Here is a 24308-nt window from a genome sequence, read left to right on the forward strand (position 1 = left end):
TTTTCTGTTCTACAACATGATCCTTAATAATTCTAATACTAAATTCCGTAGTTCAGGCACGCAATAATAAAGTAGTACATTCCCTGCAAAATACGAATGACAGCTTGCTGACCCTTGTGAGACAGGCTTTCATTTGCTTCTAGATACCTGTATCAGCAGATATTTCCCCACCTGCGTTTCCCCCTGTGTGTGGACCTGTATACCTGGAAATAAAGATGGTGTCAGTGATCGTGGATACATTTGTGATCTCGGGAATAAACACTATGGTAACATTGTTCCTCCCAAAAGCCAGAGAAATTGTTTTTATTCCACATTACCATGTGGTGCATAAAGCTGATAGACCTGGTCAGCAGCAGACCTGAGATCTGAGCTTGGCTGTTTCAGTCCAGGTAACTTTTTTTTCCTTCTGACAGTAGAAATTTCTACACCTACTAAGTACCTTAAGAAGCAAGGGTAGTGCCAGAGTTTGTTGCAGGGTGTAATGGCTAAGATGACTTTTTTCTTCCTTTTCTTGTCCCCTTCCTTAACATTTTAACTCTTTTCTCCTTTCCTCCCTACTTCTCTAACTCCTCACGCCAGTGTTCTCCCCCTTGGGTAAAGCTGGCCTCTCTCCGGAGCTGCATGCTGGGTGTGGCTTCAGTGGCAGAGTCTGGGGAGTATTTCCAGTCCAATGATAGCTTCACAAGGAACTTTCTCATGGGCGAGTTGCTTCACCGCTGTCTTCTCAGTTTTCCCCTCTACAAAATGAAGATGCCATTGCACAGTACTTTAAAGATTATGATGTGCCTTTTAACACAAGTGCAAACATCTATGGAATTGTTCAAAGGTTGCGGATGGAAGTGCAAAACAGAAAAGCACCCTCGAGAACTCCATCAAAATCCCTCAGCTGCTATCAGTGCAGCTTAAGCTTATATTTCACTGCAAGAGTTACACATAACTCTATGTAGTTATAATAAATTGCAGAAGGCTTTTACCTGCAAGAATTTTCTCAAATTAATTTCTTCAATAATCTCGAGGCTATGACCTCCAGGGTCACTTCCACATGGCAGGACAATGGGAAGCCTTCTGAGGCACCTGGCCTGGTCCTCCTCTGCTTTCCACGCATGGCACTTTCACACTTACATTTCTCAGTGCTCCTGTAAACGCCGAGTGCTGAATTCTCATTCTACTCTCTCTTCCTAGCAGAAAGCTACTACTCTTATCCTGAATGAAATTGGAGTTCTGGAAAAACAAGAGAATGTTATCAGTCCTGAAACCTTCATAAGATCTTTGGACAGAGAAGGGTCTTTCTTTAATCTTTTTTGTGTTACCTAACAAAATACCACAAATTATCTAATTATGATGAACAGAAATGTATTCCTCACATGTATTCCTGACTTTAAAGTCCAGGAGAGGTCACAGCTGATGAGGGTCTTTCTGGCTGCAGCATTAACCTGGCAGAAAGAGAGGAAAAGAGGTGAAACACATCCTTCTGTAACAAACACCCACCCCTGTCATAAGTGAATTCATAGTTTGCTAATCTTGGTTGAAAGGCACATTTCTCAAAACTATTGGGACTATGTTTTCCACACGTGAGTTTTGCAGGGCAAAGCACATGCAGTGTGGCCCATTTTGTGAATCAGTCCACATCCCGAGTTTGTAAAACACCAGTTATAGTCCGTGCTTCTCTGCCAGTGTGGCTTACCATGCTGAGGCCCTTCTGATGCTTCTCCATATGTCGGTACCTTTGTGTATGCTGCTCCTCCTCCCTGACATGAGCTCACGTGGTCCCACTGTGCTGGTTGTTTATTATTTTTCAAATTCAACTAAGGCACAAGTTTTGTGGCCTCCCTCTTGACCTTTTAGGCATATTAGTCCTTTCCTTCTCTTTACCTCCTTTTAACCTTATGTAGATGATATTGTAAGGTCTCTAAGGCAGAATCCCTGACCTTTTGGCAGCAGGGGCTGGTTTCACAGAAAACAATTATTTTCCATGGACTACGATAGGGTAGCTTTATGAATGATTCAAAGTAGCAGGCAGCCTACATCTTTCAAGTATGCTGTTCACAAAAGTGTTTGGGCTCCTAGGAGAATGTGACACCACTGCTGATGTCTCAAGGGGACATATGGGGGAAATGTGAGGGATAGGGCACACTGTCAAGACAGAGAAAGCTTTGATTCCTGGAGCTCACTTACAGCTATGCAGCTTGGTTTTTAACACCCCAGTGAAGAAGGGTCATGGTACACATGACCATGGTCTTTAACAGTGTCACTCTGATTAGACAAGCATATACACTCACCAAACGAAGCAATGATGCAGTATCTTGCCTCTCAACCTGTACCACTCTACGTCGTGTACCCTCTGTGACAGAGGATTTCTGTTGAGGCCTGGATAGTAAATACTTTCTAGTTTGTTGGCCTTTGGGCTCTGTTGAGACCACATCCATGGCAGACAGCATTTGAAAGCATATTTTTAACACATCAGTCTTTCTAAAGCTGAGACCGACATCTCAATTTGCAGATTTAGGAATTAATATAAGAGTATGTCTGTGGCTTATTCTATCACAAAAAGCTATGAGCTAGAAAGATATGGGTGATAACCACAGTGTATTGAATGGATTCATTTGTAAATTCCAGGTTTCGTGGATTGTGAAAGCAAGTCACTGGATAAGAAGTGCATTTTATAAAGGATATAGAAACACAGCCCAAAACAATAGATCCAAACAGAAAAGAGCAATGCATTAGCAAAAAAGAGTAAATATGTGTTTCTGCTTGTATATATCAAATGTGGAGGCCCTGCCTGTTTTGAAAAAAAAATCTAACTTCTTACTATTTTATTATTGTAAAAATTTTTCATAAAGTACTATGTATTTTTTGTTTTTTATTTTATTAGTGTACGTTTTCAGTCATGATGTTTATGTTCATCCTAGGGAGTAGGAGCATGTACACCCCAGCTTGGTTCTTTTTTATTCTCCTCCCCATCTCAAGATTAAGGACTGGATGGGAGACAGAAAGATAAAGGGACAGGCAGCTCACAGAGAACTTAACTCTCCACATTGCTTTTTGTTGTTCACTTAGATGGAAATTAGAAACACTTGTTCATTTCTTTGTTCTATGCAGTACCTTTCCTGAGAACAAAACCTACGTCCAAAATGTCTCTCTTCTTCACCTGGCAAAAAATTCTGTTCATTCTTCCAGACCTGATTCAAATGCCAGATTCATAACAAAGCTTTGACTCAGTCATTGGGCCCAGTTAATCATGTTCTTTCTGGAGTCCTCACAGCACTTGGTTAATGCTGCTTTGGTAGCATTGATCACATTGTATAATGCTTAGTTTTACATGAGCTCCTCTTGACTGCTGGGCTGTGGGCTTCTTGAGGTTGGAAATAATCTTGATGATTGTCTGTCTGCTATTCAGCACTTAGCCTATTACTGTTATTCCATAGGTGGGGGAGCCTTAAAGGGAGACGGCTCAGTCATATGGTTAAGCCTTGAATCCTACAGTGTCATTGGAGGCATCATGACCTTTGAGATCTTGCTTAACTTCTCTAAGCCAAATTTCTCATCTAACAAATTCAATATCATGAATGCACAGCAGTACTCTGAAGGTGAAATGCAATTATGTATATAAGTCAGCTACAGAGCATTTAATAGATTTTGAGCAAACATATTTGGTAAAGCGTTGTAGCTGTTGAAAATAGAAAATGCTACTGAAGTTGTTGGTATATGCACACAGAAGCAAATGTGTTTAAACTGCAATGAGGTAAATAATAAAACACTAAATTATGCAGGATAATGTACATGGGAACAGAATAATGACAGATGCAGCAGGAGATGCAGGTATCTGGAGCCTTCATATTATTAGACTAGCCTAATTTATCTTCACTTCCATGTTTCTCTGTATTTTAAATTGTTGGGGGATATTGAAATGGGTAAAGAAGGATTAAAACAAGAGAATTTTGTTCCTGGAAACGTGATAAACCTATACATATAAAGTTAGAGTAGTTTCTCAGCTTAACCTTTATGGACATTTTGGGACGGATAATTCTTCTCAGCATAGGACTTTCCTAGCCATTGTACGATGTTTTCACAGTGTTCCTGGTCACACCCCACCAGGTGAGCAGTAGCAGTGTCAGACGTGTGACAACCAGAAATGTCTGAGGGAACTTTCAGAACTCTTGTGTTTTGAAGATGTGAGGACTAAGTCAAAAAGCAGCTGTGGAGGTAGTTATATTACCTTGATTACTGACAGAGCTGAGCTGGAGAACATGAGTTCAAGCCTGGGAAAGGGTCACCCAGGAGATAAAGCTAATACTGCCGGAGGTTACCTTACTTCCAAGAAAGAATGAGTGAAAATGGGGGTCCTGCTTTGTTGAATGTGAATGACTTTTCATGATGTTGGACCACTTTTGAATTTTAAGGGCATGCATTTTGCTTAATTATAATTCAATACAGCAAACTTTTACTTATTTAAACAAATTGATAGTTATTTTTAAAAATAATTCATACTTGTCATAGTTTATATCTAAAATGTCCATGCAGACTCTCAGGTGTGTGGACAGTGATTGGACTGTCGGGTGCTGTGCACATCAGTGCATCCTCCATTGATGAGTTCTTCGACTGAGTGCTGCTGGGAGATCGAGACTGGTTGGTGGAGATCACTGTGGGTGTGAAGGGTGCGTTCTCACTCCACCTCTCCCTTTTCACTGTCATAGGTAGAGCACAGCATGCTTCTCTTCTGTTTTCTTTCTGCCTTGGAGAGAGCCGACCATGCGCTGAAACTGTGACCCAAAGTAAATCTCCCCTCCTTTAGTGTCTGGGTTTAAGGTAATAATGATGCAGTTCCTCACAGTGTACTGCCCCAGGGAAGCTAGGGATGGACCAATTGCTGCATTAGTTGCTTTGTCATCATTGGAGGAAAATGATGAGTATAAAATATTACAGGGGGAAAGGATTATTGTGACCTATAGTTTTAGTGTATGTGCCTCCAAAGTGAGCACAACCTATAGTTTTTAGTAGACCTCATCTGTGGTTTGTTGACTCCAAGTCAGAAACCACACAGCAGAAGGACATGGGGGAGGAAATCTGCTCATCCCATGGCAGCCAGGAAGGAAAGAGCGGGACGCACCAGAGCCAGTAACACAGAATTCCAGGCCCCACGCCCAGTGGCTCACCTTCAGCTAAATCCCATATTTTAATAGCTTACTCCACTGATGAGTCCACTGGTGAGTACAGTGTTTCTGTGAACCATTCAACATCCCACAACATGAGGCATTTTTAGATCTAAACCTTAACACACTTCCCAGTCCCAAATGACTCATGTGCATCTCACAACACACTTAGCAAAATCTTCACATTTTTAGCATTGCTGAAAATTCCAAGTCCAAAGTGTCCTTAGAAACTCTAGGCAAACCATTAGCTGTGAACTATGAAAACAATTAAAAAAGAAAGTTAAATACTTCCAATACTCTATGACACAAATAAATTTTCCCATTCCAAAAGAGAAATATGAGTAGAGAGGAACAGAATGAAGGACTGAAACCCTAAAAGACAAACATAAAATCATGTAGCTCCATATCTAGCACACAGATTATGGTAATATGAGTCAGCTATGCCTCTTTGGCCACACAACTTCTCTATTGGGATGATTTTCTCTCTAAATATGACTCCTCAGTAGGTATGCTATCTTCCTGATATCTCCAATATCTTGGTGTTTCCACTGCATATTAGCTTCACATTCACAGATTTTTCACCTTGCACTACCACAGCCACAGTATCTAGCTTTCAAAGCCCTTTTCTGAAATTTTTGGGGAAGCCTCCACAATCACAAAACTCTTCCATTATTCATGCATGGAAAAAGATGGAGCATCATGAGGATGGTTACAAGGTCTGCAATGAGTAGAAGCAGTAACCAGGACCCATTAGACGATACCTGCAGTGGCCTCTGAGTAACTGGATAAACTCTAGGACAAATATCTCCACACAATCCTGAATAAATATGGTTTCATGGAGCTTGCTTCTCAAAGTGAAGTTTTATAAAGTTTTATGAAGTAGCTTATTCTTTTTCAACTTGGACCCTCAAAAAGGTAGGGTCTAGCCAACTTATGAGAAACTTTAAAACGATTTTTTCCTGTTAACTAATGCAAAATCTTTGATCCCTTTTAATGCTAAACTTATCAGCAACCATATTCTCCTCAGTTACAACTTTGTAGGCATTTATTTCTGTTTAGATAGCAAACTTTTAAAATCACTGACCTCTTCTTTATTCTTTTAATTTTTTATTGTATGTTTGTTTATAATCAGCCACCAGTACTCAATGTGGCAGCAGATATGAAATTTCCTCTGCCAGATCTTTTGACACATCTAAATTCAGCCACAGCAAAGGTTGTAGGATATAAATTAAATGTAGGTAAGTTCTATGCTAGAATAAAACACACATGGCCTCTCATCCAGTTTCTAGCATCATCTGTGTTCCCAGCTGAAACCTCTTGAATCTGGTTTTGACTCTCCTTCTTGGGCATTTCAAAGAGATGAATATACACCAGTAAAATTTTGAAATTATAAGTGTTCAGGCTATTCGCAAACCTACCTTAACATTTTGTTGCCCTCTGTATACACATTCATTTCATATGCTGAGATTGTTTAAAGTATGAAGACATATATTTCTGTGGATTAAATCTTTCTCAGATTTGAAATTTGCAATTTTATTTCCTCCCACAGTGATAGTCCTTTCAAAAATAATACCATAGAATTTTAGAGTTGATCCAATCAAAAATCTCCACAGCAGTAACTGAATAATAAATGGCACTAACATAACAGGTTGGAGTTTTTAACCTCATTCTATATTTACAGTGTGTTTATACTATGCCTTAGATTCTGTTTTGACAGGCAACATATTAACTCACATGCCTGTGCTGCCTGAGTTTTCTCTGAGTTTGCAAAACACTTATGACCCCAAGCTTCACGACAACCATTTTATACAATGAAAGTTGCCATGTCACGGAAGAAATGACAGTGAATCTTTATTTTAAACTAAGTTCTAAAGTGTGTGGATCTTTTCTGCCTTAATATTATATCTCTGAAATGTAGAAAGAAACTGATTAATGATGTTTTTGTATTAGTCAGTTTTCCTGTCACTGGAACACAATGCCAGGCACTCACAATTTAAAGAAGGAAAAGGTTTATTTTTAGCTCACAGTTTCAGAAGTTCCAATCCATGATCTCTGGCTCCAATGTATAAACATTATGGTGGTGGGGCATTGCAGAATCCTTATTTCATAGTGCCTAGGAAGACAAGCAGAGGAACACTTCTAGAGAGCAATGGATCAGGGTTAGATGCAGAAACAGGAGCATGTCTCATGGCCCCCAGACAGATGCAGAAGGGTGCTTTATAGATTTCCTGGACAGCTTTCAAGCCAACTATGTTGATAGTCTAGCTTAACCTTGTGGATCTGACACCCAGACATACTTGCTTATACAATACTTAATCTTCAGATAAACAAAAAGTCAAACTGTTTTCCTAACCCAATACAACTATTGTGACTACAACCAAAAACCCAAGAACACCTTTCCCAATTTCTCAAAAGTTTCAGCATTGTTCAAAACCAAAGTAAAAGTCTTCTCAAAGACTTAAGGAAACCTCCTAGCTGTAAACCCTTAATTCAAAAAGTAAGGTGCTTATTTTCAATACAGTGATACCAGTAAATATTACTGTTCTAATAGAAAAGGAGGGGACCAAAGTAAGACTGAAACCCAGCAGGGGAAACTTTAAAACTATTGCTCCCTGTCTAAGATCTGAGTGTGTGGTGGTGAGATATGAGTCCCAGAAGACTCGGCATCCCTATTGCTAATGATTTTACAGACCATAGCCTAAAAAAGTTCATGTTCTTTGTACCTTCAAGGTCACTACTTCATCTTTGGATTTATGCCCACATCCTCCTTCAGGTTCCCTTTGCCTGGTTTTCCAGTTCTTCCTTTGAAATCTAGGTGGAAGCTTTTGTGATCCTACAACTCTTGTATTATGCATGCTGAAAAGTCAGCATTATGCAGGCTATACCAATATCTGTGAGAGCTCAAATAGTGGCTTGGTTCCCTTAGATCATAGCTGCCAAAACCACTGAGCCCGTGGATTGTAGAGCATGTCTAAATTAATTATGCAAAGGTTCTAGCTCATCTTTCTTGAACAGGGGTCTTGAGGGATGTCTTCTCAGATAAACTGTTTACTCTTTTTTCAACCTTGAATCTGTAATTAGTAGATTCTTTTAGGTGCACCAGATGCCATCAAGGCATCCTTCTCCTGGTTCAAAATTTTGTGGTCTTATTAGCAGTGTGTGTCTCTATAGCAACCAAATTTACATGTGGCTCAAGGACAAAATTCAACTTTTATGACTAATTTATGCTTTAAAACATGATTTTTGCTGTTGATCATAATTTTATACAGGCATAGCGTGTTCAGGCATAGCATGAACATTGATATGCCTTTGAATTCCTCCATCAGATCAATTAGTCCACTTCCCTTAAAGTGATCATCCTGCAGAATCTCAGGACTTAAGAAAAATATCAAATTTTCTGCCAGACTTTAACATGATTTACCTCTAGGCTAGTTCCCTATATAGTCCTCATTCCTAAGTCAAACTTCATCAACCTGGCCTTTTACCATTGGCATTCTTACCAACATTATAGAATTTTGAGCTCTGACGATAATTCCCCACCCAGCTCTGCTTGGAATATTCTGGGGCTTCTCTAGCTGGGATCTATAAACTTTGCCAAACTCCTCCAGTAAACCAGTTTCAAAGGCTTCTGAGCTGCATGATCAGCAGTGATTCCACTGCTGGTGCCCATATTCTAGACTGGTCAACTTTCTCATCACTGGGGTTCAATATTCACCACCACACCTAAATGAGGAGAAGTATATTTGGTTTATGGCTGCAGGTTCAGCCAATGATCAGCTCTCTGCATAACAAAAATATCCTGGCAGAAGTGTATGTTAGAGTAATAGTGTTCATTTTATGTCGCTGAGGAAGCAAAAAATAGTAACTATGCCAGAGAGGAAGGGACCATGACCTACAAAAATATACACAAACTATGTTTCTTTCCTGAGTTGCTCTCAAGCCTATCAAGTTGAAAATCCAGTTTAACTATCCCAGTATTGCTGTCTTGAAAAGAAGATTCCTGATGATAACAAAAATGGCAGTTTCCTCCAGTTCTTAAGAACATTCCAGTTGCTTTGCACTGTACTTTGTGGTTAATGTTGGTGAGTTTAACTTTCACATTAGTGCTATCAGTATTAATCATTGCTTTGCTTGAGATGGAGGAAAAAGAGGTGAAATGAGTTGTTGTAGGTTACACAATCAATAAATTGAGAATAAGCATTTGGATCCTAGTTTCTAATAGCCCATTTACTCACAAACTTGCAAGACAGGGCAGTGGTGACCTGACTTCTTTCTGTAACTTTGACCCAACAAGTAACACTATATACGTTGAATGTCCCCTGAGTATCAGAGTCCTTTGTTTTCACATGCTGGGTGCACTGTTGGTTGAACATACCCTATCCAGTAGAAAGAATCCACCCACCAACTTCAGAGCAAAATGCAACAGTTTAATTGGATATTTTATGAGATGTTCAAAGAACAATTGTTTTAATATTCATTCCCCAGAGTTTTTAAGTTATGGATGGCTCACAACTTCATTATTTTTTGTGGTTTTTAAAATTATTTTTTCATGCCATCTAATACTCAAGTAGTTAATGAAAGCTTTGTTTACATCAAGTAAATTCCATTTAAAATAGACACATATTTAGATTTATTGTAAATATTATAAGGCCCAGACAAAGTGATGTACTAATAGGTTCATTAATTTTTACATGCCACCAATTGTTTAATGTAATCCATAATATCTGAGTATATTTTTCTCTTATTTTTTATTTATTTCTGCTGCAGTTGAATTATTCAAAAAAGAGTAAATCTATCTATGTGAATACGAAATTATAGACAAACCTGAATTGTAACATATGAAAAAGAGGTAAGATTTTTAAGGTAGAGATTCCTTTGCTTAGTAGCCATGTGGTCCTAGACAAGGCACCTGACTTCATAGTTTCTGTCTCACCTTTTGTTTTTGTATGAAACACTAAAATCTATATCTCCACACCAAGGCCTGATTTACTTATTTGTAATAAATCAATCATGAATCACAGTAGATGACTTTAACTCATCTTGATGAAGCTGTGCATCCTGTAGGATGGGTTTATATTATTTGGGTCTTGGATAGTTTGTTCACAGCCACAATGACACTGCTGCCAACAGGATTTGTATAAACAAAACACTTGTATAGCAGCAACTATGTGCCAAACACTTTTTACATTCCTACAAATGTCAATTCATTTTATCCTCATGTAGGGTTTTGATTATGATGTGTGTACAGTCACAAGCATCTCATGCTTTCCATGCGACACCTCCTACTATTAATTCTAACTACAGGTTCAGTACATCATGATCATCTATCAACAGTGCAATATCACACAGTCTTCTGACTAGGTGTGTGGAGTCTAGATGAAACGCTGTTTCATTTGTACTGTTAAAAAGTTAAACTAAAAACTGTCATGTTGAGTGAAATTAGTTAGATTCAGAAAGTTCAATATCTCATGTTGTCTGCTAATATGAGAAAATGCATAAAATAATAAATAACTGATTAAAATAACAGAGATACAATGGAAACTGAGAGGTAGAATGCTGGCGCTGAGGAAAGGATCAAGAGGGAGACAGGAGGAAAGGGAGAGGGCCAAAGGGGACTGAAATTATTAAGAAATATTAAATGTGTATACTCACTGCCACAATATACGCCCTTGTTATACAATACTAACATGCAGTAATAAAATTTTTAAAAAGAAAATTAAGCTGAGCTTTCAATTTCCAAAGATCTGGCCTCTTTTATGCTGCTTGTGTATTTATTTTACAAAATTTTCCTGTCATTTTTAAACTGCAAAAGCCCTGTCCTTTTTTGTTAGTCACTTCTATGCAGAGCAATACTTTAAATATGTTATTTGAAATGTTAGTCCCCAGAGCACACAATATGTAATTTTTGGGACAAGTGATTTTGCATATATATTTATATGTTTTACATTTTGTCATGAGCATAGCAAGGTAAAAACTATATAATTCTTTTTGTGCGTTGGTTAAGTGTACTAAGGATAGGGTGTTTGCATTTCATGGTGTACACTTCTTACAGGGACGGGCAGTGAAGTTCATAATTAATTGCTGAAGCAAGGGCGTGAAATAATCCAAGTGATAGGAAATGGAAATGACATTGTTGGGACAAGTTCTGGGTACTCGGACTTGTATTCAACTAAACAAATAATTTAATTCCTTAAAGCTAAACTAACATTGATTATGTGATGATGCCAGTAGCACAATACAACCATGGCAGTTTTTTCAGGTGGGTGATATTTCTGAACTGCAATTAAAATTTAAAACATTTGTCTCCCATAATAAAAGCTACTCCAGATTAATGCTTCCAATCATCTTCACTGATATTATTTTAAATGTATTTTATAGTATGCTGACTTATTGGTTGTTTAACAATAAGAGACAGTACGGTATGCTGATTGGAAGTGATTCAGAATTCTTATAACAAGAGCTTTTTATCTTCAATCTGCAGAATAGCTATGAAAGAATTCAAAACAATATTTTTTGAGATTTGCTATGTAGTCAGATACAACTAGGACTGAGTGGTGAGCAAAAGCAATTTTGCTACTTGTCCTGTGGGCTGCACAGTCGAGTGGATGAGCTGGTAGGTGGTAACCAGTTCTGTGTGAATGGACGATTGTATTTAATGCTGCAGTGGAGAGGGGTGGGCTGCTATGCTGTCCTGTTGTGAGTGCTGCATACAGGGGGAGCTAACATGATCTTCATAGGTCAGCAGATCTGCACAGGTCAGCAGGGTAGCCCTGGGATGGAGCTGGTAACTCTGAAAGCTTTATGAAGTGGCATAGTCCTCCTTCTCTTCAGCAGCTTTGGTGCACTGAGGCCTTTTCACCAGACAAATCATTTAGAGGTACACTAAGCACTGTAACTACAAAAACAGTTCATTGATTTAGTACCAAAATATTGGAAATGGTTTATTTAGATAAAAATAAGGAGTTAAATTATGATGTTATAAAAATTTATCAAATACCAAAAACTCCTACTTATAAGCAAAAAAAAATATCATAAAAGATGGTTGGTGAAAGACAATGTGGTATAAAATCATAAGCACTGGAAAAGGCTTTGCCTTCCCCCAGATCTTACCCTCCTAGTTTCTTGGATTCTCTTATTTGATTTCAGATATATCAATAATAACAGCAACAGCAGTAGCTGCTCATGACAGCCAGCATTTAGCACAGCCAAACCTGTAAGAAACACCTTGTCCATGATTTCAGTTGATTAAAAAGTGAAATAGGTACTATAAAACTGATTTCTTTTTATGTTTGGAAACTCTTACTTTGCCAACTACAGATGTGTGTGTTCCCTGACACCACAAAAAGAGGTCCAACACTCATAGGTTTCCCGTGAATTTCCTGACTGCTTTTTATCTAAGCAGAGCCATTCTTTCCCAACAGCATTCTGTGAAGAGGGCTGCAGATACGGTGGAACATGCGTGGCTCCTAACAAATGTGCCTGTCCATCTGGATTCACAGGAAGCCACTGTGAGAAAGGTAATCTGGCCTGGTGTTTTCAGGGTGGGGAGGATGACGTGGGAAGAGCGGAGGCTCCTTTTCTACGCAGGGACAGGTTTCTGTAATACACGGTGACTGATGGTGAGTGTGATTCTCTCAAAGGGTCAGTTTTTGGTTGAACCATGATAGGCTTCCTCCCCCTGAAGATAAAGCTCTATTTGCCCTTCCAGTCAAGTCGTTTCTCTGCTATAGTTTGCAGTGCATTTTTAGTGCTAATTAGAGATAAGGCCTGATGAAATGACCTGCCCCACTTACCATCAGTTGAGTAGCATTATATGGGCCTATTAGAATTATAATAATCTGCTGCATCAACAGAATCTAACTAGGGGCACATGCTCCTTGCATAAAAGTGCATTAAATAACTCTAGCAGCAAGATTATTTGCATGCTTGTGAATGTATTCTAATATTGGTTCATTAGGAATGTTATCATTCATGGACCTGATAACAAGCCAATTAGTACTAGTAAAATTTCGTGATGTGTAGCTTTCAATCTTCACTAAATGTGGTGTTTGCACTTGGCACTATGCAGAGAAAGCTTTTTTCTTACTCATTGGAAAAGTTCAGTCTGTGTTAAAAATCAAATTGATGTTCATCCATGTGCATGTCAGTGCATGCAAGGGGTTTATGACTTGTGAAAGTAAGTATTTAAATTTACTTTCCCTTGCATTTTCTTAGCACTAAATCTCTGCATTGTGGTTTTTTTGTATATCACACTTGATGCCTTCTATAGCACAGATAATAAATAGAATTCTTTGTCATTATTCCTATTACAGGTATTAAATGAAGGACGAATTATCTTTATCTGATATGAAAAATGCAGAAAAGGTTGTTATTTTCTTCTCTTCATGTTTAAAAATTTCTGAATGTGGATCATTTTTTTTTTTTTTTTTTTTTTTTTGTATTTTTACCGGTACCAGAGATTGAACTCACGACCATAGGCTTGCAAGGCAGGCACTTATGCCACTGAGCTAAATCCCCAGATGGATCATGTTTTTTAAATGTTAGCCCATTTGTTATCCTCCATCCTGACTGATATATCTATGACACCACCTAGGATACATACCCTGATTCACAACTACGTAAATTATTCAACACAGAAATCAGTGAATTATATCTGCATCATTGTGCTCATATTTGGGGATGTTATCAACAAACCAAACTACATAAAATGATTGATTGGTTTATTCTTTTTTAAGAAAAAGACATTCAAGTGTCAAATACTGTGCCCAAGTAGCATGAGAGAATTATCACAGGCTCTGAAGAGTATTTGGTTAAAGCAAAGAAACTTAATGGTAGCTTCATACCTGCCTTTATTGCAGTACATTTAATTTTAATGAGATTTTCTAATTAAATGAAAAAATAAGGATCATCTTTACTTCCTTTAGATCTACTGTGATTGCCTGTACTAGATCTGTAGGAAGTAATTATCACAAAAGTTTGATGATGGAAATGCCAATGATGGATATTCCCATATTGGAATGCCATTTGCTGAGTGCATTAGGGCATTTCAAATATTCTTAATAACAAGATAAATAAAAGAGACAGAATTTCTACTCCCATTTTATGGATGGCAAACTAATGCTGAAGTAAGTCATTAACTGCTGCAATTTTTTAAACTGAGACTAAAACTCAAGTTATCACACGTGAATTCTGTACCCCTAAATTTCATATTTCTCAATGGCAACACATGGGATTGTGTCTAAAATATGGACTCATGGTTGGCTTTTCTAGCCTGGGTGAAGAAGATATTGGGGAGGTCAGTGGTCCCCACATCCACTTTGTCACCGAGCTCCTTAAGTTACTGCAATGTGTTACCACAGCATCAATATGATGATTGTTCTTTTGTATTGTAAATAATTGAGAGAGCGGGGGTTGCCATAGAGTGGGCTTCTCAGTAAAGTCCAAGAAAAATTGATTCTGGTTTCTTACGCCATGTGAATTTTTCCTTTGTCCTTTTTTCTATTCATCAGTAGGTAAGTGAATTAACAATTACACTCTGGTCCATAATGTGGAACAGAAAATATAAAGAAGAAAATCAAGACCAGCAGTAGAAATAAATAGAGATAGGCAGCCTGTGGTTTCTCTGGATAAGTTAGTAATTGCATTTCTTGAATTGCACTGTCACCAGAATGGAAATTATATTAAAAATCAAACAAGCTTTCTCTGCATGTGGTGATTTCTTTCATGGGTGGCAAAGTCATGCCAGTATGCTAATTGCACGTGGATTTTTTTTTCCCATGGAAGGGATAAAATACACATTTTCCCAATCAGTTGTGCTCAAGGTATCCCAATGCATGAATGGGTGAATGGGTCAGGGCTGTGACTGGGCTGACTTGTGGCTTCCTGCTGCTCACCAGTGATAACCACTTAAAGAGGCTCTCTGTGGTGAATAATCACACAGGATCCTGGAGACTCAATGCCAATGGACATATGCAAGTATAAGTCGATATCTGTGGTCTCACATTTGTGGCATGTAACACAAGATGTACAACTCCCCATATTTTTATCCACTGATTAAAATTTCAGTGAATTTTAACTTTCCATAACTCCACTAGGGATCAGCAAACGCTGCTTCAGGGTTTCTGGACAGCATATTACTTCTTCTCTTTCTTACCTTTGTTCTCCTTGCTTGTGACTTGAATTGGTTGCAGAGATGTGTGAAGGATGAGATGACTGTAGATTTGTAACAACCCTAGAAAGTGGAGAGGAGTGAAAGTTCTCTTCTCAGCCTCCCTAAGAGCTAAAGAGTAGGAGTCAGTGCTCACCCAATGCAAAGAACACAAACCCAGTGGAAAACCACAGTCCTCTGAGAGACTTCCCAAATGTAAAATCAGTGAGCCAAACTCTATATGTGAGGTTCCATAAAAGGAGGTTTTCCTCTGAAATGCCAGTGAGGCTGAATTTCCCACTTAGCTTTGCTACCTGAAACTCTGCAAGCAGCACTAAACACAAGGCATGGAGCTATTTCTGGACCAGAACTTCCTAACTTAGACTTCACTGTGGAACAGATGGTTCCTTACTGGGCAGAACTGGGCTGTGCCATGTAGAATATTTAGCAGGGCCCCTAGACGTCACATGCTAAATGCTATGGGTACCGCACCTCCAGTTAACATAGTCAAAAGTATCTCTGACATTGTTAAATGAATTCTGCTAGGAAAAGGTGTCCCCTTAAAGAACTCCTGGCCCTGATGTAACATTTTTTCTTTATAAAAAGGGTTTATGCAAAGGGTGATCAATCTCCTGGGAATGCTTAAAATTTTTAACTTAGTGATGTAAAAGACAAATGTCCCAGAACAACAGTGTAAATGCATTCAGAGCAAGGCGTCTTTAGAATCTTTAGAGGAGAATGAATGGCAATGTGCCTTTTACTTTTAATAAACTTTCTTGGACTTTTAGTGAATTTTAAATTTTTGATGAATGGTCAAACATTTAAGGCGATTTCTGTAAAAAAAAAAAAAAAACCACCATAATGTATCTTTATCCACTCCATTCCCCGGACCTGGTACTGTGCAAATTCTGGACTTCACCAGAGGGAAAAGGACCGTCACAGGTAAATGTGCTGATAGAGGCAGGAGAGCAGGGCACAGTGCGGTGCAGATGCTCAGGACGAGGACTTGCAGGACTGCTCCAGAGAAAGGTGGGAGGATGGGATAAGTGTGCTCGTAGGAGGGAGGGGTAAAGGCAGTGGGCCTTACTGTAATGAATTTATGACCACTGAAACCCTGACCATGTTATCTGATATGTTGTGATGTATGATATATAATATGAAATATAAAATATATGACATACTATATATTTAGAGCAAATATCTTAGTTTTATTGAAATGTAGAAGTTACAAGTGTTTTTGTAGATGCAAAAGGAATTTAAGAATCTTTTAAACTTTTTAGAAATGCTTGGCTTTAAATGTAATTGGAAAATTTTAGATCACAGAAAAGTCTGACATTCCACTGTGGAGATTCCTCAAAAAACTAGGGTTGGAGGTCCCATTCAATCCAGCTATTCCCCTTCCAGGTTATTTTCCCAGTAGAATTCAACACCACAGCATCACACGTGCACCCATATCTATAGCAGCACAATGTACAATAGCTAAATCTTGGAAAACAACCCAAATGCCCATCAATTGAGAAATGGATAAAAAGATGTGGTATACTCAAACAATGGAGTATTACTCAATTATATATAAGGATAAACTTGAGGCTTTTTTAGGTATACGTTTGCAGCTTGAAACCATACCCACAAGTGAAATAAATAAGACTCACGTGGGTAAATATCATATTGTCTCCTTGGTGTAAAACTACCAAAAGGGTCTGTACAACAGATATTGTGAAAATGAAAGGGGAAGAATATGCTCACAAGGAAAGAACTGGAATGAAGGAAGCGAGAAAAGAAAGAAGGGAAAAGATATATATACAATTTAGGTAGCTATAATCTTTGTTAGTTCATCAAAAAGAACAGTTTGTGCTGTCATTGTTTGATTGTCTGATAATTTTTTGATGCTTAAATCTCATAATCTGAACTACTTTAAAGATAACAATATGAAATATATTAAATATTGTTAATTTTCTATTATATTTTGAAATTCTGTTTCATCATTTTTATTTTTTTTGTTGTTGTTTTTTAAAACAAAAAAAAAAAAAGAAATGTCTGATGCTGGCTGATTTCCGTCATGAGCTCTTATACCTCCTCACGGTCTTAAAAATCAGATAGCTGCAGAGACGCAGCCTGCTTTGTGTCCAGGCCTTGTTGTTGATGAGAAGCTGGCGGGTGTCCCAGCCTTACAGGAAATGTGGGGTGCTAACCTTGGCTTTTCTTAAGAAATAATACTTCGCAGAAGAAAGCTTCAATTGTGAACAGTAAGAAGAAATTTTCTCATGCAGAATTAAAGTTAGAATACACACTTTGAGGAGAATTTGTACTATTATGCTTTCTCCATGACTAACCTAATCGATTAAGCACTCTTATTAGGAATTTGGACAGAGCTGTGTATCAAGACGTTTATTTGTGGTGGTACAAAGAAATCAGCCAATTATACCACATTTCTTCTCAGATGTTAGATTAATTACAGATTGTGTTAGTACCACCGTATAAACACTGTGTGTCTATAAATAGTGCATTTTGAAGCAGACTGCAAGAGTTGGGCAGTGTTAGTCACACCGTTGGACAAACTGCAGTCTAGTGTAAAACAATTGGGAAAACAAGTGATGTCTGTAAACAATAACAGATCTCAGCTTTTTCTTAAAACTGTTTTGGAAATTAGTTGTTTATTTTAAGTGTTATTCAGGAAACTCACATAACTATTGAAACTCTTACAAGCTCCATGGTTTTCCAAAGTTTAGGAAGTGGCTGAGTAAGCATGTCCAAATAAGAAGCAAAGAACATTGAACAGCATTATCTCTTTTCAGTACAGTTTTCGGTGATTATTTTCCTGTTTTGCTTGTCTGAATCTTCCAAGTTTTCTATAGTAAATACAAGTTACATTTTTAATAAGAAATGATTTTTTAAAACTTGAGAACAACATTACACAAAAATTTAATTTTTCTTAGTTACTGGATATATATATTTTAACCTTTCCTTACAGAAAGTTATTTTTTGGTAGGATAATTTATTTTGTTATTCATTCTTTGGCCCAAAGACTTGCAAATATGTACACAGAGCACAATGATTTGATTCAAGTATATTGTCCATCTACCAGGGAAAAAGTGGTGTGTATTCTTCCTGATTTTAAATCTTTCCCCTATTTTGAGAGAAGTACATTAGCATCCTTCTATTTGCATTGGATTTATTGACCCCTATATCTGAGATGAGATTTTAGGGATCATTAAGAAAGTGGATTATAGTTCCATTTTCCTGTCAGAGAAGAGACTCTTCAATTTCCTCTCCGGCCATCATAGGACTTTGTGGAGGACGTCTGTTCAGAGGATGAACACAAAGCAATTATAGTTGGCGGAGCGACTGAACTTTTCTCAACTTGTGCTTTCTCAGGATGTCTGACACATAGTAGATGCTCAATAAATGGCAGTTTCTATGATGAGTGCTGCTTCTTGTAAAGTGTTTAAAATGAAGACAACTGGCTTCGTGATTTCATTAAAAGCAGGCAAGAGAAAGCTCTGAGGTTTCTTTGAGTTGCATATCCGGATAAATTCCCCTTGATCCACCCAGTAAAAACATGGATACAGCTGCTTGTCAGAACTTCCAGTGCAGTTAAATGAGTATGACTTTGGCTGAAGGATCCGCATACTGGGTATTTCCAGCAGTGAAGGTGGGGGGAAGAGAGACACTGAACTGGAAGATGAGAGGGACCGCATTCACACGTTCACATCTACTGAAGTCTTCCTACTTTGGAGCAGCAGAAGAGGCTCTTCCTCATTCAGCACCCTCTTCCTCTCTCCATCCAGCCTTTCACTTTTTTGGGCTGTGGAGGAGTAACTGGGTAGAGATTTAACCCACTTCCTCAGAGCTCCAGACAGAGTTGCCACTCCAGATCCCCTTGGAGGCACTTGGAGCTCCTTGGAGACATATGACCACCGGAGTCCTGGACCCTACCTGGACCATATTTGGAAAAATACATAATTTTCACTCTAATCTCTTTGACAAAGAGATTTCAAGTCCTTTTGATACAACTGTTGGAAGCAGTGGCTTTTGTTCCTAAGCAGTAACTGCCTGGAAACTAAAGTTGTGTCCTATAACAGGTAAAACAATACAGCACTGAAGTTCAGAGACCTGAGCTCTCATGCTGGGTCTATCTATGATGTGAAACTTACGTTAAACAACTGCACACTTAAGGTGAGTCCAGTAGCTTTGATTTGTTTCCTCTTGTGAGGCTCCTGCATTTGCCAGAGTGGACCAATATGAGGACAAATATAAACGTCATCCAGCCAATCAACAGTGGAGTTGGAATTCTAACGTTTGTAAGACTAAATCCAAAGTGTAATCTGTTGCCTGTTGCTCAACTTCTCTGTACCCAAGGTAGTCACACTTAATCCTCAGAGAACAATCTTTCATCCTCCAAAGCCACTGTGCCCTGCTTCCTAGCTGTTGGACTGGTGAAGGTCAGTTTCTCTGTTGTGAATCTCTTGCCTTTCCCACTGGCATGAGGATTAGGTGACTTTCTCTCGTAGGATTCCCTTAAAGGAGATTCTTTCTCTCACCCTGTCACACTGAGAACAGGGCGGCTGCCTGCTAGCACTGTTCTGCTTTGCCATGATACAGAGGCAGCCTGAGACTCAGACATTTATGCTTACATTTTCAAGATATGAGGCAAATGCCAGTTGTTGTGTCACTCCACAGCCAGAGGAACTAAGTGCCTTTGAAGCCTCTTTCCCTAGCATGTGTTTAAGGAGAAAGTTCTTCCCATTTTTTTTTCTGTTTAAAACAAAAATGAACCAGAATTGGCACCATGGCAAATAGCTTTTCTCCAACAGAGGCCTTAGTCTTACTTTATCAGCGTCCTTGTTGACTTTCTAAGGCTGTCTTCAAAGAGCTGGAAACTGGTTAATGCCTAATGCAGACAAAACGGATGTTTGACAAGTGCTGTAATGTTTGTTTAGCACCCAGCTTTGGGATATGAGGGTCCTTAGCAACCATTCCATAATGAACTTACAAAAAGTCCAATCTTAATATCCTGTTTTCAATTTATATACATAGCTGAGGAAAGAATAAATGAGTGAGTACAGATAAGGATACTAAATCTCGCTTGATACATTGTTTTCATTTTACAGACCACAATTGACAATCCCTGTTGAATATTATTTAAAGGGTAACTGCAGTAAAGTGTGCTATAGAGATGGGGGGATTTCCACGGACAGAATAATATGGAAACTTTTGTGTATTTCCAGTAGCTTAGTCAGCATGCATTTCCATAAAGCTGTTTGCACCTTGCCATCAGAGAAGAAAGTCAATCTTTGCAACAGATTGACAATCATCATAAAATAAGTGAAAGCTGATACCGATTGCCTTGTCTAGTTAGTAATGCAGAAAATAATTCCTGACTATTTAGATGACAAGCTTTGGCTTCCCGCCAGCCAGGCCCATGCTATTGAACTATGAAAGTCAGGAGTCTGGTTCATAAACTAATTTTTGATCCTATGTCCTGGAAAAAACTAGCATGACTGTAACTTGAAGTGTAATGACTAACTGGGAAAGAAACTCATCTTTGTGTGAGAATATGACCAAAGGGAGTCCAGAATTACACAGTTTCACTAGTGACTCTCCAGTAGTCTCTGGATCCAAGAATGAACACTGTACTGCAGATCCTACAGAAAAAAAATGTTACCTGAAGCCACTAGGTTGACCCAAAGGACTGTAACTTACAACATGCGTCTCTCTCTCCTAACAGAGTGCACAGATTAGAAAAAGTAGTTCACTGAAAGGATTCAGCTTGGTTCCAAAATAAGATGAATCAAAAAGCAATATCTATGTCTTTGTTTTAGTAGTGGTTCCAAAGATAAGCCGTTTCTGGCTTGGTTACTAATGTGGTGTTTAAGCATTCTCCAGTTTAACAGAGACCTTGAAGTGATCTTCAGGCAGCAGCAATTTTAGCCAATGACGGAGATCTTGGGAGATTATTTTACTGAAGGATACCAGGCTAAGAAAACCTCTCAATGCTCCCTCAGTGCTGAAAAGATGACGTCCCCATTCCATAGCGTGATAGATATAAAGACTTCTGTGATTAGACCTCTGCCTGCATCTGCAGGTTTAACTCCTATTGTTCCTCAATATAAATCCTAAACTTCAGCCCACTACACTACTTTCAGTCAGTGAAGTGTTATTTGTTTATATCTCTGGGTTTTTGTTTGTAAGGGTCTGTTTGCCTGTATCATATATTCAGATTTATGTATGGTGGTCATCAACATATAGCAGTGTAATACAGTAGACAAGATAGCATGCTGGGCATCTCCTAGAGTGAGGAATAATCCTAATCTTGTCCCATCAAATTGCCTCCCTGACAGTCTTTCTCTCCGAGCTGAGCAGTCTGTCTGTTCAGATCCTCTAGGCTGAAATCTTGCAGTCATCCTTACTTTTCCTTTGCACCATTCCCCAACGTCCAAATTCTTTTTTTCGGCCTTCAAGGTGTAGAGTCCAAGCTTCATATGGAGTCCCCACCAGCGCCTTGGGCATGCTGTCCCTGTCTTCTTTACTCTTGGTGATGGTAGAAGCCCCTCACTCATCTTCTTCCCACTGATGTGTACTTGTAGACTCGTCAGCACCTGGACTATGGGCCATTACTAAAACATAAATTAGGGCTGGGGACATAGCTCAATGGCACAGCACCTGCCTGGCAAGTACAAGGGCCTGAGTTTGGCTTGCAGTATACGCTCTGCCCCCCAAAAGCTAGATCTTTTCAATCCTCTGCTCCAAATATTCCATAGCTCCCAAGTTTCACGCTGAGTAAAATCAGAAAAATTACAATGGCCTGTAGGGCCCTGCTTGCTCTTGGCCTGGCTCGCTGTTCCTTCTGTGTGGTCAGTATTTCCTCTGCTCCTCCCAGTGGCATCTCCTTGGTGCTGGCGGTAGTGACGTCCCTGGGTTTCCTGGAACACCTCAGTGCTGCTTTCCCCATTGTTTGTTTTGCTTCAGTGTTGCTCTGCTGAATCTTGGGTTCAGTTCCCTCCTGTCATAGAGATTCTGCTCATTTCTTTTTGCACAAGCCCTGTCCCCAGCACGAATGCCATGTTTCCTTCCTCCTTCTCAGTTTCATTGTTCTTCAGAGACTTAATGGCCCTCTGCCACAGTGGTGCTATTTTTCTTTTTCTTTCTCTTTCTCTTTCTCTTTTCCTTTTCCTTTTTCTTTTTCTTTTTCTTTTTCTTTACAGAGTTCTGCTACCCAAGCAGAAGATAAACTCCACGATAGCAGAGGTTTTGTCTATTTTATGGTCACAGTGTTTCCAGAGTGGGGCATTATCTGGCACAGAGCAGTTTACATAGTTTGATGAATTAAAAATTCATCTTTTTATTAATCTGTAAACCACAAGTCCACGTGAGCAGGAGCTGTCATGGGAAGAATAAAAAGTCCACGATGTGAATCATGCCTCTTTCTCCTCCACCCGTGACATTCCCGGGTCCTGTGCAGTCAGCCTTCCCCTAACCTCTCCTTCTCCCTCTCTTTCCCATTTAGTCAGTGAGCAGGATGCATTTATTTTTCTTCAACCTTGTTTTTTATCCAAACCACTGCCCTTTGTCTCTGGCCTAGAATGACATTCAGAGACCAACCTGCAGCTCCCAACCTTATTTCTGCCTCTCAGAATTGCTTTTCTTACACAGCAGCCAGTGGAGTTCTTAGACAATATAACAAAATCACTACCTGCTGAGCAACCCTAAATGATCTTTAGTGCCCTTGATATAAACCCCATCTCCCCTACAGGGTGCTGGTGTAGTATTGGTGACTCTTTTTTTTTTTTTTTTTTTTTTTTATTTAAAGAGAATAACAGAAAGGACATGAAAAAACAAAGCAGTGAAAGGGTAAAAGTAATAGAGAGTTTCAAGAAAAGAATATACAGTAAGAAATCACCAGTTAATATGTTACATATTATCTTCCCAGAAACAGTTATCCAAATTACAAAATTAAAGCATATAAAGTAGACATTCATACAGTGAAATTGTAGACAGTTCTGTTCAATGGTCCAACAAAAGCTCAGTAATATGGTTTTCCATCCTACGACCTCGAACATACCTAAGGTTATATCCCTTAGTCCACCTTCCTTTCCTCTCTTTTTTACAATAACAATTAGGCTTTTTGGGTTTTGTTACTCCCACGGTTCTTATTGCATTTTTATTGGTGACTCTTAACACCTCCCCTTTTCCAACTCACAACCAAATCTCCTCCTGTTGAACTCTATAGGGCTTTCTCACCCCAGTCATCTCCCTGGCCGCAGCCTCTGTGCATGGTATTTGAGGTGGCTGACATCCTCTAGCTTCTCTTTACCTTCCTTTTCTCCTGCCCCAGCATATTTGCTCCACAGCTTCCTTGTTCTCTAACATGGATCTTAAATTCCCCTCCAGGACTCTGTGTGAACCCTGATTTCTCATCATCCAATGCATCATGCTCATTTTCCATTTCACTCTCCTGTTCTTTCTCCCCATAACCCAGCCCTGTAGCTCAGCCAATATTTTTAAACAGTATCACTCTCTCTAAAAGGCTCACGAGTTGATTGTTGCCCTGGCATAGCAGGTACCAACCCACAGCATCTCCCGGTTAAAAGAATGTGTGTCCTCTCCACATTTCCTTTCCTTTCCACTTCTGTCATTTTTACTGCTCCAGGGTGTTAATTCTATGCAATGTAAATGTGATACCATTTGATTTGTGTAGCCTGCTCTGAGAAGTAATATCCTGCCTCTAAAGCAGGATATATCAAGACACACACATAGACACACACATATATATGTGTGTTTGTGAAACACACAAACTCGGTTCCTTGCAGGAAGATGAAGGGTCCTTTCCGCTCCCCCTGGTAAGCCCTGGTCTTCATAGCACACCCCCACTATGCCTAGTCCTGGCCCTGTGTGACCCCTTAAATTCCCCAGAGCTCCCTCTCTAGCAGGCCGTTTAATTGGGCTTAAAGGAACATGAACCAGGCTTCAGAGGTTTCCAGATCCTTGATCCCAGCTACGTGGAGCTGCCC

At 39.1% G+C, this 24308-nt stretch overlaps 1 protein-coding gene across 2 annotated transcripts in view; it reads left to right on the top strand.

Moving 5' to 3' along the window:
• LOC100728286 (protein kinase C-binding protein NELL1) overlaps nucleotides 1–24308 on the top strand; it is a 755088-nt gene that overhangs the window by 573085 nt on the left and 157695 nt on the right. For both annotated transcript variants that reach the window (XM_063256788.1, XM_063256789.1), the window contains exon 15: nucleotides 12572–12667. In XM_063256788.1, the coding sequence (XP_063112858.1) occupies nucleotides 12572–12667 (96 nt within the window). The remainder of the gene's footprint in view (nucleotides 1–12571; nucleotides 12668–24308) is intronic.

Source organism: Cavia porcellus, unplaced genomic scaffold, assembly GCF_034190915.1.
Source record: "Cavia porcellus strain 051 isolate PalLab524CR breed Dunkin Hartley unplaced genomic scaffold, mCavPor4.1 scaffold_9, whole genome shotgun sequence".
NCBI lineage: Eukaryota > Metazoa > Chordata > Mammalia > Rodentia > Caviidae > Cavia > Cavia porcellus.